This window comes from Neolamprologus brichardi, chromosome 10, assembly GCF_056152115.1.
Source record: "Neolamprologus brichardi isolate AB-2024 chromosome 10, ASM5615211v1, whole genome shotgun sequence".
NCBI lineage: Eukaryota > Metazoa > Chordata > Actinopteri > Cichliformes > Cichlidae > Neolamprologus > Neolamprologus brichardi.
This window is the reverse complement of record NC_142113.1, coordinates 1215034-1228117: the sequence shown is the minus strand read 5'-3', so window position 1 is coordinate 1228117 and position 13084 is coordinate 1215034. Positions and strand designations below refer to the sequence as shown.

Here is a 13084-nt window from a genome sequence, read left to right as displayed (position 1 = left end):
GTAAGCAGGCACACATCAGTTTTAATTAAAACCCGTTGTAACTAAAAGTCATGTGTTGAGACAGAACAAGAAGTCTTTGTACTTTCAGTCCACAGAACTTGGCAGCACAGACATTACCCACAGGAAGAGGGTGTAAGCTGAAATTATTACACACAGATTAAACATTTACCGCAGTTTATCTGAAGGGGAGGAGCGTGGGAGGAGTCTCTCCATGGAATCAAAATAAATATTTGGACAGACAGTACTCACTCTGTGGCCAAACCGTGGCACATGATGGGGAAGAAACACACCATGAAGTCAAGCAGAGGTAAAACATTCAAACTTCAAGCGTTGTCTTTGTTTTTTAATCAGTTGAATCTTTGTTGTCCTTTTGTTCTGGATATTTTAACCTTATGTTTGCTTTATTTTTCTGTTTCCTTATATCAAAACGTGTATCACATTTTTGTTTTCTACTGTAAAGCATTTGGGATTTATTTTAACAGAAAGTTGCAGTTGAACAGTGTTGAATTGATTAAAGAGTTAAAGTTAATGAATTATAGATTTAAAATGTTTCAAAACTGGATACTTCTAGTAAAAAAGTAGGAAAGATTAATCAGTTTATCATTCATACTTTGAATAGCTCGTTCTAGTTTTCCCCGGACTGAGCTGAGCGCCAGGACTTTGTTTTTGAGAGTCTGCAGCATCAACGTGTCCTAGGTCATTAAAAAAAAGGTTTATCAGTGACCCATTAGCTGCACTCGAGTACCTGTATACGCTGTTGTGCCCATATGTTCATGAGAGCTGCGTAGATTCGCTCTGAAATCTGGATTTCTCTGGGAGTAAATGGCTTACGCATGCCATTTCTTTTTAATGTTTGTATTCACTGTGACAGAGAAACAAGGACTCCACGTAGCTGGCATATTCGACCACAGATAAGGAGTGTTGTAGATTAGAGGAGGGCGACACTTTGCAAACAAATCTCTGACTTTTCAAGTTATTATTGTGGAGCACGTCAGCTGAGTGTGTTCTTGTTCTTCTGTCAGGACTATTGTAATATGAGAAAAGTCTGATAATTATAGAACATCAATAAGTATGTCTCGGGCCTTAAGGCTGTACATGCACTATATGGAAAAGGGTATTTTTCCACACCTCTTCGGTCCTAATGCCACAGGTGTGTAAACTCAAGCATCTAAGCTCTTTACAAACACTGGGGGTCGTTTTAGAGAGTTCACCGGGGTCGCCGAATGTTGAGGCTCATAAAACCCATAAAAGTCTCTCCACCGCTCTGCTGGCTCGATACAGCGGAGCTCCAACATCAGCACAAACACTTTAGTCCACAGAGTGTTTGTTCTTACGTAGGAAAGGCACTGCTAAAGTTTACACTGTTTCTTTTCACATTTAAAGTGGTTGAAACCAAAAAGAATTCAGATAAAATAGACATTTTTATTTATTCATTTATTTATTGTTTAGTTAAATTAGCCCTGGAACAGACCTGGTGACAATGAAGCCTGCCTCTTGCCCAACATCAGCTGGGCCGTGCTCCTGGCTGTCTAAACTGGATAAGAGAAAATGGATGGAAAAGGATTTAAGACAGCCTTTCATTGGCTGTATCCCAATTCAGGGTCTGCAGCCTTAAAGTACGCACCCTTTAAGGCTGACAGTCACCAGTCACATCCAGCTCTGACTGCTGAGCTGATGCCTCACCGTGTGACAAACAGAACATTGCAGACTTTCACAGAGCCGCATGTTCAAATTAATAATGCTATTTTGTGTTTTTAATATTAGTATGCTTTAATGTGCCAACAGCAACTGATAATTGATTTCTTTTCAAACTATTATACAACTTATTAATCAATGCTATTTATTTTCTTGGTTAAGGATTTGATTATTTCTATGGGGGTAAGGGATAGGATAAGTATAAGCCACAAGGCTTCAGCCTATTCCTTTTTCGGTTACTGTTTGAGTACTTTATGTAAAATTATAATCTGTTGTTGTTGACTGAAATAAAAAAATTTCAATTTCAATTTAAAAAAAAATAAAGAATAAGCTCAATAAAAATTCAAAAATGGGTAATCTTACATATTGTGTGTGTGTGTGTATATATATATATATATATATATATATATATATATATATATATATGAAATAAATGTACTGTTTAAATGTCATACATACAGTTACTTTGATATTCAATTTCTGCAGGTTTGGTGGCTGACGGTGGTGTGAGAGAGTAAGTCTGCATTTCATTTCATTTCTTGCATTAATGTGTTTGACTTATTTCAGTGGTCATTCCAATTTCACTGTAACGGCTATGACCATTCAAATGAATGACCACACATACATCCTCTCAGCACTATTTCTAACTATACTATACAGTATTATAACTATACAGTTTGACAGGATTGTGTTTGACTGTGTGAGCGACACGGCACCGTTTCAGATCCTCAAAACAAACCAAGAATCTTTTTAAAAACTCAAGTTATAATTGTGCACCTTTAAAAACAACTAAGCTGACGTTATAATGGCAACATAAGTGACACATCAAACTACAGTTTGTATTTACTTTTGTATTTTCTAATTATTATTTTATTTTTTAATTCATTTTGAACTTTACTTAGTGTCCAGGATGGATTTTCTTCTTTCAGATTAGTTTTTAAAGTTTTTGAAAATGTTTAATTTTAGTTTAGTTTTCATTCGTTTCAGTGTTTATTATTCTAATGAGGAAATAAGTCATCAGCGCAGGCATTACAATGAAAACTAACTAAAGTAAAGTATTTTTTTTTTTATTATTATTTTATTCCATTTTCCAAGTTCCAAATTTAGTTTTTATTTTTAGGTAAATATAAAACAAACAGATGCAAACTCAATCTGAACAAACCGACAATAACCAAAATTGACCCGACAGCCTCGAGACACACAAGGGGAAACATAAAACATCAAATGACCTAATAGCAAAAAACATTAGAAACCTTTTAATCGCTTCTTTAACTTAACAGTAAACAAATACAAAATAACAAAGCATATAACTCAAGAATCAGAGAAGATTACTTTTGTATTTTTGACTAGTCATTTAGCAAAATGTGGCATGCACCAATCAGCACTTCCTGTAATATTCTAGGGCCCATCCCAGGCTCACTTGATGCCAGCAGACATACCGACCTCCCAAGAGGGAAAATAAAACACAAGATAAATTTAACAATTCAGTATGAGGAATAAAAGTGAACTACATAGAGTGCACTATACAGGTCATCGGATGTTCAAGATGGGCTTTACGTCTACCAACAACTGCTCACACTGTCAGGCAAATACACCGGACAATTATATCCACGCTCTTTGGTTCTGTCCACCAGTGCAGAAGTTTTGGCGCGAGATATGTGAAGACTTATCAAAGTGTCTGAAATGTAACATTCCAACTTCCCCTTTAGTGTGTTTGTTGGGCAGCTTAGATAAGGTCACTACAGAAAATAATATAGCCCATATGGTTTTCACTGGATAGCCAAGAAAACAGTCCTCATGAACTGGAAAAATAAAAACAATCTTAATTCTAACCAATATAGAAATTATCTATTAGATCACATTAGTCTTGATACAGCCTCTGCCACCACATCAGATCAATCGCTCTGGGCTCCTTTGATCAGCTCCATCACCTAGTGGGGGTGGGGGGTCATAGTTTGGTCCCAGCTTCACTGTTGTGATTGGTGTGGGGGTAGGGACAGGCTTGGGGCGTTGGGGGGTTCCCCAGGAGCATCTTCCTTGGAGGGCTCAACCCGGGGTTGCGGTCATGGCCAATTAGGGGCTCTGTTGGCTTTTAGGTGACGGTTTCCTCGTGGCTGCGTGCAGCGGGGCTAGGGGAGGGTCTGTGCTGACGGACGGGGGTTACTGACCTGGTAGCCTGGCTGCCCCTGGGTGGGTCCAGGACGGGCGTGGGGTTCTGGGGCGCTCCATCTCCGGGCTGGGGCCCTTGCTGGGCCTTGGGGGCTTTGGTCCTGGTTGGTGTGTCGCCAGTGCATCGAGCCACCTGGGGGGCTCTTCAACTGGTGGGGGAGGTTGTTACACCTTGCAGGAGCTCTCCTCTCTTCAGGAGCTCACTCTGCAGGAGGGGGAGATACAGGAGAGGTGGAGGAAGATCTCAGCCTGGGCGTCTATTGTCTTGTGTAGTCTGGAAGATGAGTGGATGACGGGGTGGGTGCAGTTTTCTCTGTGGTGGGGTCAGGTGGGCTGTCCCGGGCTCTGTGGGGCCGGGCGGCGCTGCTGTTCTGGGTCCTGGTCCAGATGTGCCTGGGCCCCCTTTCCTTGGTGGGTTGCAGAGTATGGGGGTGCCTACTTGGGTCAGCGGGGGAGCTGGCCCCAGGGAGGGGCCACTTGCCCCTCCCTCCCTTCCCTCCCCATCTACAGCTGCCTCCCTCTTCCCGCTCCACCACAATCACCCACACATGCAGGGCCTTGGGGTAAAGGTGTGTCACCAGGGTGCAGGGGAGGCATCCCCCCCTCTGTCCCCTTCTGGCTGCCTGTGCCTCAATTTTATCTCACAACTTAGACATTCACATTACTCACACTCTCATAAGTAGGGATGGGTATTGATAAGATTTTCACGATTCCGATTCCAGTTTTGATTCTGTTTAACGATTCGATTCTTTTTAAAAAGGAGAACACTAAGGTCGATTAGCTCAGAACTTTGTTTTATATCTTCTCTTTGAACAAGATAGAAATTTAGGAGTAACATGGCCTTACAAACCCAACAGTGAGATCTTAAGAGATCCACAGCCTACGGCTCTTCAATGGGGTGTCACAGGGTCCCCAGGAAAAAAAACTGTAAATGTAAAATAATAAAATAAATATTCATCTGTAGCAACAACAAAGTATAACATCAATTATTCTGTAGCAATTACACAAGAATATCCAGTAATGTCCCTGCCTACAATTAAACACATTCACTTACTGAAAATCATCTGCTGTGGCAAACGGCTGCAAGCCTTTGACCACAAACTGAGTCACTGCTCGGTGACATTCGTCTATCCTGCCTGAAAGGAGACGCTACCGGTAGACTGCAGCGAGAACTGCCAGCATCTGAGCCAGACTCTGTCTGTCTCTCTCATCATGGTCACCTAAACGCACAGTAATGGCAGGTTTGTAATAAGGCAGATCGCGCTAACATAATCTGCACTGTTAGTTGATTATTTACCTGCCGCATTAACGGGAGAGGACGTGCAAACGTTACCACTGCTGCTGGGTTGAGATTCACGAGTCCAGAATTAAAAAGACGACATTCATTTAAGGTCATCGTGTGTTTTGTGAGCAAATGCTTTTGCATATTCGTAGTGTTTCCTCCCTTAAATGAGGGCTATCAGGAGGGGCTATGCGCTTACCTGCTGCTCTCTGGCAGGTAGCTCCATGCCCTCCTGGGTTTTAAAGGCACCTTAGAACACACATGCATCAACACTACATATGAGCGTTCTCTGTTGCCTGTTGGGGTGGGGGGGCTGGGAGGAGGAGTTGGCCACCCCCTGGCTTCTGCTCCGTGGCTGCTGAGTGACCCCTCATCTGGGACTCTCCTCAGCTCTTTCTGGGACAGTGGTGCGGCTGCCCCTCTGTTGGTCTTCCTTGGTCTCTTCTGTTCTGGGGGCCTCTGGATGTCTGGAGTTTTGATCTCCTCCATACCTGCTTCATGCCCTGGAGGACGGGGCTGTGGCCCCCCCACACCCTCTAGCAGATCATTACATGAAGGAACCTTTTAAAAACAAGCGCGTCCATGCTCACAGGTGTACACACGGGTGCTCACACACACAAACTACACCCTTTTTGGCTCCTACCTCAAAGCACACTGTGCTGTCGATCTTACGTGCTGCACAATAATGTTTAACACTTAGTATTTACTGTCATATTCCCATAGATCATCGTGATGTTGTTTATTCTATTGCTCTCTTTTTTTGCTTGTTTTCTCTTTTTTCTTTCTCAACAGGTGATCCAGGTGATTGATAGATGGATTTTTTGTCTGTTTGTTTTGTTGCTTTTTGTTTTTTGCCCTTTATCCCCGTCCCTCTTCCCCGCTGTTTTTCTTTCTCCCAGTCACGTCTGTCCCGTGTGTAGCAAGTGAAAATAAAATAAAATAAACAGTAAAAGCAAAGGTGAATCAAATAGACCATTACGGCGAGGCTGGGATGGTCCATTTGGTAAAGTAAATCCGTTGGGCATCTTTCTTCGCCTTTAGACAATAATCCCGATGGCAAAAGAGCCAAACGGGAAAACGGGACAGGCGGGGGGAAAAGAAAAAAGAAAGAACTAAATGTGAACGCAGCAAGAAGATTATGGTTCAACATTTTTGTTTTCTTTATGTTCATGTATGTCGTGATGTGCAATGTGTATCAAAACAAACACAACACCAGTGTGTTACATGACCTCTAGATGCACGGGGTTACCAACTGTCAGTGAATCTACCACCGTTTGAATGGTTTAGCATGCTGACTTTTAAAACCGTGTAATCTTTAAAACTCTCGATACAAGATCAGACCAATTATTAAGTATGTAAAGTGCAATTAAAGTTCACTTTGCATAAACTTTACTGCATTAAATGTAGAAAGACACAAAACTAGAAACAACACCGTGATTACTGCACACACTGTATCGCACACAGAGCGAGAATTACTTCAATCATTTCCGTTACTATGAAGTTGTAATTAAAGTACGTGTCTCTCTTTTAAGGAAATTTACATTTAATCCTAAAGAGGGAATAGACAACCCAGGGATGGTCATCACAGATGATGCAGGTACCCCGCTCGCCTGTGTAGCAGCCATTGGGGAAAGCCTGCTTGCTTTATGACAGCTCTCTTGTGTCTCGTCTGGTTCAGACTCTGTGTGGACGCCCATCCCACGCTCGTGTATCCTTAAACGCGAGGATGGCGAGTTCTACGGCTTCCATCTGCGTGTGGAGACGGGCCGTCAGGGACACATAATTGGAAATGTGGTGTCAGGCGGGGTCGCAGAGCGTAGCGGCCTTCGAGACGGAGACAGACTGCTAGAAGTTAACAACTGCTATATTGATGATGTTCCTCACCCTGAGGTAAGACAAGCTTCCTTCATAGTTAAATAGAAACCAGAGAAGCAACACAAAGCTGTCTAACTGGGTCTGTCACGTTTCCAAATGTATAAATCAGGTGGCTAGGAAGATAAAGGTAAGCGGACACCAGCTGTGTTTATTAGTGCTGGATGGAGAGGACTATGAACGGGCTGTGGCCCGAGGTCAGGACCTGCAACGTCTGGCCCACATGGATGAGAGCTGCAAACCACCCAGGCTTTGTCACATCAGCAGGGATCCTGTCTCGGGTCTGGGCATCACCGTTACTCCTTTGGAAGGTAAAACGTCTCTCTGTAATCACGAGAAGCCTAAGATTTGAGATCAGATGTCCGGGTCGAAGTCTGTGCAGTGTTATTCAGATGCTGCTCCTGTTTCGTAGGACAGAAAGGTCGCTTTGTGGTGAACCTAGTGGCAGGAGGTGCAGCTGAAAAGGCAGCGGTGTGTCAGGGAGATCGGCTGGTGTGGATAAATGGAGCGATGGCGTCTGATCTCACACACGCCGCACTCAGCAAAATGGTTTGTGGACTTTTTCATAGATTTTTGCCTCGGAGCGATGCAACAGATAATACATCAGCTTATCTTTGGTCTAACAATAATATCTCCATATGTTTTATTGTAGATGAAGAAATGTGGTGATCACATCACCATCTTAGTGATCGACAGCGAGAGTGAAAAGAAGTACACGCAAAGGCGGGTCCCCGTCCTGCCCACCATGGCTACCCCTCATCAGCTACCTTACAGAGCCCGAACACTCCACCTGATCTCCGTGTCTGAGAGCTTTGGCTTTCTTCTACGGCTGGAGAAAGTGCCATCAGGACGCACATGTGAGATGATGAAAAACTGCTGAAAACTGAATCATTTTCACTGTTTTGCTGTTAAATAAACTGGGAACATATTAACCAACAGATCACGTCCTGCGTGGAATGACCAGAGGCAGCCCTGCAGAGAGGGGAGGGGTGAGGGACGGAGAGCTGCTGCTGGAGGTCAACGACGAGTCGGTGGAGTCACTGAAGCACGAGGAGGTTGTGGACAGAGTGAAGCTGAGCGGACGAGAGGTCCATCTCACCACCATCACTCCCAAGGGGCTGGAGTTTTATACACAGGTGGCCATCACTTACCACATACATGCACTGGTTTCCAGTTGATTCAAGTGTACATCGAGGGTGGTGCACCCATTTGGAGGCCACACCTGATACCGGGATATTGTTACGTCTTTCCTTTGTTTTCTCTCCTGCAGCTGGGTCTGTCTCCCCTTCTTTTCTGTGAGGATGATGCAGCTGATGAAGGGAAGGAGAGTAGTGTGCTGACTTCTGTGGAGGAGAACTCACCACCAGAGGAAACGCATGTCTCAAGTAATCTTAGACTCTGCTCTCCCCAGAAAGGCCCTTTGGGATTCGGCTTTAAATTAGGCTGTGAGCCACAGAGTCCTGGGACTTTCATCAGTCAGGTTTTAGTGTTTTTGTTGCATAAACACACACACACAGAAAAGTCATAAGCTTCAGTTTTGTGTCAAATCTTGTAAACTTTCATTTTACTCGGCCTCGTAGGTTGCTTCTGGGGGTCCTGGGCAGAGTGCTGGACTGCTTGTGGGTGACATAGTGATGGAAGGAAAACCTCTGGAAGATGTGACTATGCCTGTGGAAGAAGGTGGGCATATTCCTTCATTGCTAGTCACACATACAACACGCTACAACAAGATGTTAAAGACTGAAACACCCAGCAAAGATGTCACTCGCACAGAGGTGGCAAAACAACTAAACAAATATCTCCAAAAGTTGATTCTGTTCATCTGGACGTAGAGTTTTCTGGGAGAAACGTTTCGTCACTCATCCAAGTGACTTCTTCAGTCTCAGCTCAACTAAACAAATAGGAAAAAATGTATTTCTGAATTCATCAGCAAGCACAGTTTTTAACTTTGTGTTTGTATCTCAGCAGGAGGAGGAAGATAACGAGATATCAGCTTTGGGAGCGGAACAGATATAAATCTCAAAGGCATTTCCCAGCACGATGCTCCCACTCAAGAATTCCAGATTTTAATCCTTGCCAACATTTTCAACACACAACTTCACTTAGATAGGATGCAATCCAACTAGAAACAAAATGCTTCACGGCTTAAATGACTCTCTGGTTAAACAACAACAAATGGCCCTCCCCCCTCCCATATCATGGTGGACTTGAAGCTCTTTCCCCCCACGTCCACAGCTTAAACAGTTTTTTTGTGTTTAATGCTACTTTATTAAAAAACACGTGACTGATCAAATTCTCCCATCACAAGAAAGATTTTTGAAAGCCTGAAAACAGACCAGATGCAAGTACTAGAACTCTCTCAGACGACAGAACCCTTTAAAGGCATTTGTATGATATTTGATACATTTAATAGTTTTTGGGACTTTGTGTGATCTTTTCCCCTGAAAAAGCAAAATGAATTACACAAAACATTCTTGAGCAAAAATTAAAAAAACAAAAAGATGTAGCAAATATTGTGCAATTAAATCAATTTCGTCAACACTCCAATAAAAAAAATAATGATGTTCAGGCTTTATTAATAACACTGAGTGTTGCAGGCAGGATTGGACCCAAACGCAGGACTCGTGGAGGCAGAGGTGAACTTAAGAAACTCGGTTTATTACAGGAAAATAAGAAGAACAAAAAACTAACTGAACTGGGAAAAACAAATAAACAGGCAGGCAAACAGAAGAGAGAACGAGGGTGAGCAGACATTAACAATACGACAGAGAACAAAGGAAACACAGAGTAATCAGGGAATGGACAACAGGAGAGAGACACAGCTGGGAGGGATTGGACTAACGAGGCAGGTAAAACTGAACAGACGTGTGTCCAAATTCATGGGCTGCTTCCTCCTGAGGCCGCATTTGTAGACCGATTACGTCACAGCGACGCGCCGAAGGCTGTCCAAATTCATAGACTCCTCCGAATGCAGCCGACAAATGCGTCCTCCGAATTTGAAGGATGAGTCGGGTGTGTCCTTCGTGGCCTACCATATCCCAGAATTCATAGCGCGGCCCAGCCAAGCTCCAGTTTCCAATAATGGCGGCTGCTACTAAGTTTTAAAATTACTCTTACTAATCTTTCTGGGTCACAAAATAAACTTTTAACATATTTTCAGGCGAGAAAGTAGCTGTGTAAACATCAAATATCTGCTCGGTTTATCAAGATATCGCATATTTGCAAAAGTGCTTCGACGTTTTCGGAGACGTCTGTTACCCACCAGCTCGACAGCTCGCCGGGAGCTCGAGGGTTACTGATGCGGCCGAGAACGGCACAACTCCCGGCACATCATTTTCAGATCACCGCGGACTTTCACTGCTCAGGTTAAACGTAATATATAAGTGACTTAGACAACCTAAAATGTTATTGTTGGGCTTTTTTCAGTGTTTTGTTTGTTCGTGAGTAAATCGGTTTGGCTGAGATTAAAGTTATTCGATTAGATCAAATAAAACTTTATTAATCCCCCGGGTGGGTTCCTCCTTGGTTTTCACACAGCTTAATAAAAGTCAGACAGAAAACTGATTAAACAGAAGTGTGAGACGGTCGAGAATTAACGGCAGTGTCCTGTTATATTTTAAATAGCAAGGAGCAGACGGCGAGTTTATTAAACTCCACCGAGACAGCGGTGACGCTAATCAAAAGGCTAGACCGTCCAATTTCCCCAGCCGTTTACTTCCGGCCTACCCGACCTTCTGAATATGCAGCCCATGAATTTGGACACGAACCTTCAAATAAAACAGGAAACAAGAAACAATTTACAAGGACGCAGAGTGACGCTGATCTAAATCTAGAATAATAATCAAAATAGCACAACTAAAGAACCAAAACATAAATCATGATACAGAAATATACCAAAATATAAGAAACTGACCCAGAACCGCGACAATGAGAAGAAGAAATCACACTTTTGTTGTGTGGCTTTTCATAACAGGTGAATTCCCCAGAACAGTCTCACATGTACGATACACATAAAAGTAGAAACACAATTCAAACTACAGTAATATGAAAACAACGTTTATCTGAAAATGTAATTTACATCAGTGAAAACACACGTGGAGTGCAGAGGATGCTTTATAGTGCCTGTAATGAACAGTGTTGGTCAAGTTACTTGAAAAAAGTAATCAGTAACTAATTACTGATTATTTCCCCCAAAAAGTAATCCTGTTACTTTAATGATTACTTATTTTCAAAAGTAATTAATTACTTAGTTACTTAGTTACTTTTTAAAAACACGATTTACAACCTGAATAGGTGATAAAGCGATAGATCTTTCAGCCCAATTCTACTTTTTCTACATAATCATCATACAAAATGTAATCAAATGGAAAAGTCTCTTTTTAAAACTTGTTTTATTAGTTTTAATCTTTTAACTTTATGCATCAAGCAAACATTTAATTATCTGCAACATTCTCTGACTGGAAGAAATTTGTTTAACATTTAAACCTATTTTCTGCACATTCCAGCACATAAAATAAAATATTTTTTGTGTTTACACTCAGTCTTTCAAATAGATGCAAGTAAAACACAGCAGAAAATAAATAAAGTCAGAGACTAGCGGTCCTGTTGCTCTATTTTCACCTGTAAAGCAGGAGTGGGGTAGGCGGAGGGTTACCCTGGTGCAGGTGTGCAGCGGTCAGTGGAAGAATCCGCGAGTTTCTCTGTGAGTTTCCCATTACGTCGTAGCTACTCGGTGCTTGTTTGGAAGTTTAGGGGTTTTTTTCGCTGTAAAAAGAAGTTTTCTTCCCACGCACAACGGACACTAATGTTTTTGTCACTTTTTATGGAATCAAACTCAAAGTAAGGTCAGTACTTCCACGCTTTAAACGCTGCACGCTCATACTCTCTCTGCACTCGATATATGATCCATTGTTGATCTGCACACAGCTGTTGTCACGAACGTCGCACTCGCTTACGTCACTGTCATGAGACATTCTCGCAAAAAAATCACGGTTTTAGTAACGCAGTAACGCAGCGTTCCTACGGGAAAGTAACGGTAATCTAATTACCGTTTTTGCAATAGTAATCCCTTACTTTACTCGTTACTTGAAAAAAGTAATCGGATTACGCGTTACTGCCCATCTCTGGTAATGAATTGCACAGACAAAGACACAAAACAAAGAAAATGAAAATAATAATGAAGTTTCCAGTGATTGTCTCCTTTGAGACTATAATTCCCAACTTTGTACATCTACAAAAGTTCTTTAGTGTAGATTTTCAGCTTTTCTCCTTCCAGCTCACTCATCCTCCTAACGTTTGATGATGTAGTTTTGTTGTTTTTTTTTAAAGAAAATAAAATCCTGGAGACTTTGTTTTGCAGCAAAACAAAACAGTAATCATTGTTTAACAAAATATGAACATTTTATTGGGCAAAATGAGCTACAAGGTGAAAAAAATCAAAAAGGAATATGAGGAGCCGAATATGGCAATGCAGTTATTCATATATACATGTGTGTATATGTGCTTCAAGAAAACAGAGGATTAACTATACAAAGAAACAATATGTTCTATGTTTTTCTTTAAACAGGACAAAATTATTAGTGAAACTAAAATATAACAGCTGGTCCCTTTTAACAGGAGAAACCTGTAAGAACCAGGCTCAGAGAGGAGCAGCCAGCTCACCCCCAGCTCCAGCTGGGGGTGAGCTGTGAGGGGAAATGAGAAACAGAACGAGAGTAGAGAAAAACAGGACAAAACACACACGACAAGTGTTGATGACAATCAGCAGTGATGTCAAACACACTGTGAGTGAGACTGAAGCGGAGAAGAAACACTGAGCATCGTCCCATGATGCACTGAGACAAGTGATCCAACCATCAAAGAGAAAAGTTTAGAGTCTAATCTGCATCTGCATGTCTCAGGATGTTGTCACCAGGATAAAAAAATACTATTAAAAAATTGAGTTGGCCTGTTCCAAAAGCCAGTGTCAGCCTCTCCCTGACAGCTTATTAATCTGTCACACCATCAGTGGCTCGTGGTCACATAAAGCCTTAAATGTCTGTACCTTACTGCAGAGGCAGAGCAGCA

General features: G+C 42.2%; 1 protein-coding gene across 4 annotated transcripts; it reads left to right on the top strand.

The window, feature by feature from the left end:
* Nucleotides 1–261: 261 nt before the first annotated feature.
* nherf4b (NHERF family PDZ scaffold protein 4b) lies at nt 262–11473 on the top strand. Of its 4 annotated transcripts, none has more exons than XR_015719705.1 (11): nt 262–307; nt 2182–2209; nt 6679–6743; nt 6825–7036; nt 7131–7329; nt 7431–7567; nt 7671–7875; nt 7958–8154; nt 8289–8403; nt 8599–8698; nt 8987–11473. XR_015719705.1 is itself a non-coding variant. In XM_087847021.1 (11 exons), exons 1-11 carry the CDS (start codon nt 271–273, stop codon nt 8998–9000), a joined length of 1404 nt encoding a protein of 467 aa, XP_087703147.1. In that variant the 5' UTR covers nt 262–270; the 3' UTR covers nt 9001–11473. The 4 variants fall into 4 exon arrangements, 2 of the variants coding, with proteins under 2 accessions (XP_087703147.1, XP_087703146.1); XR_015719704.1 differs by having other exon boundaries at nt 8984–11473; XM_087847021.1 differs by having other exon boundaries at nt 8289–8498.
* The last annotated feature ends 1611 nt before the right edge of the window (nt 11474–13084 follow it).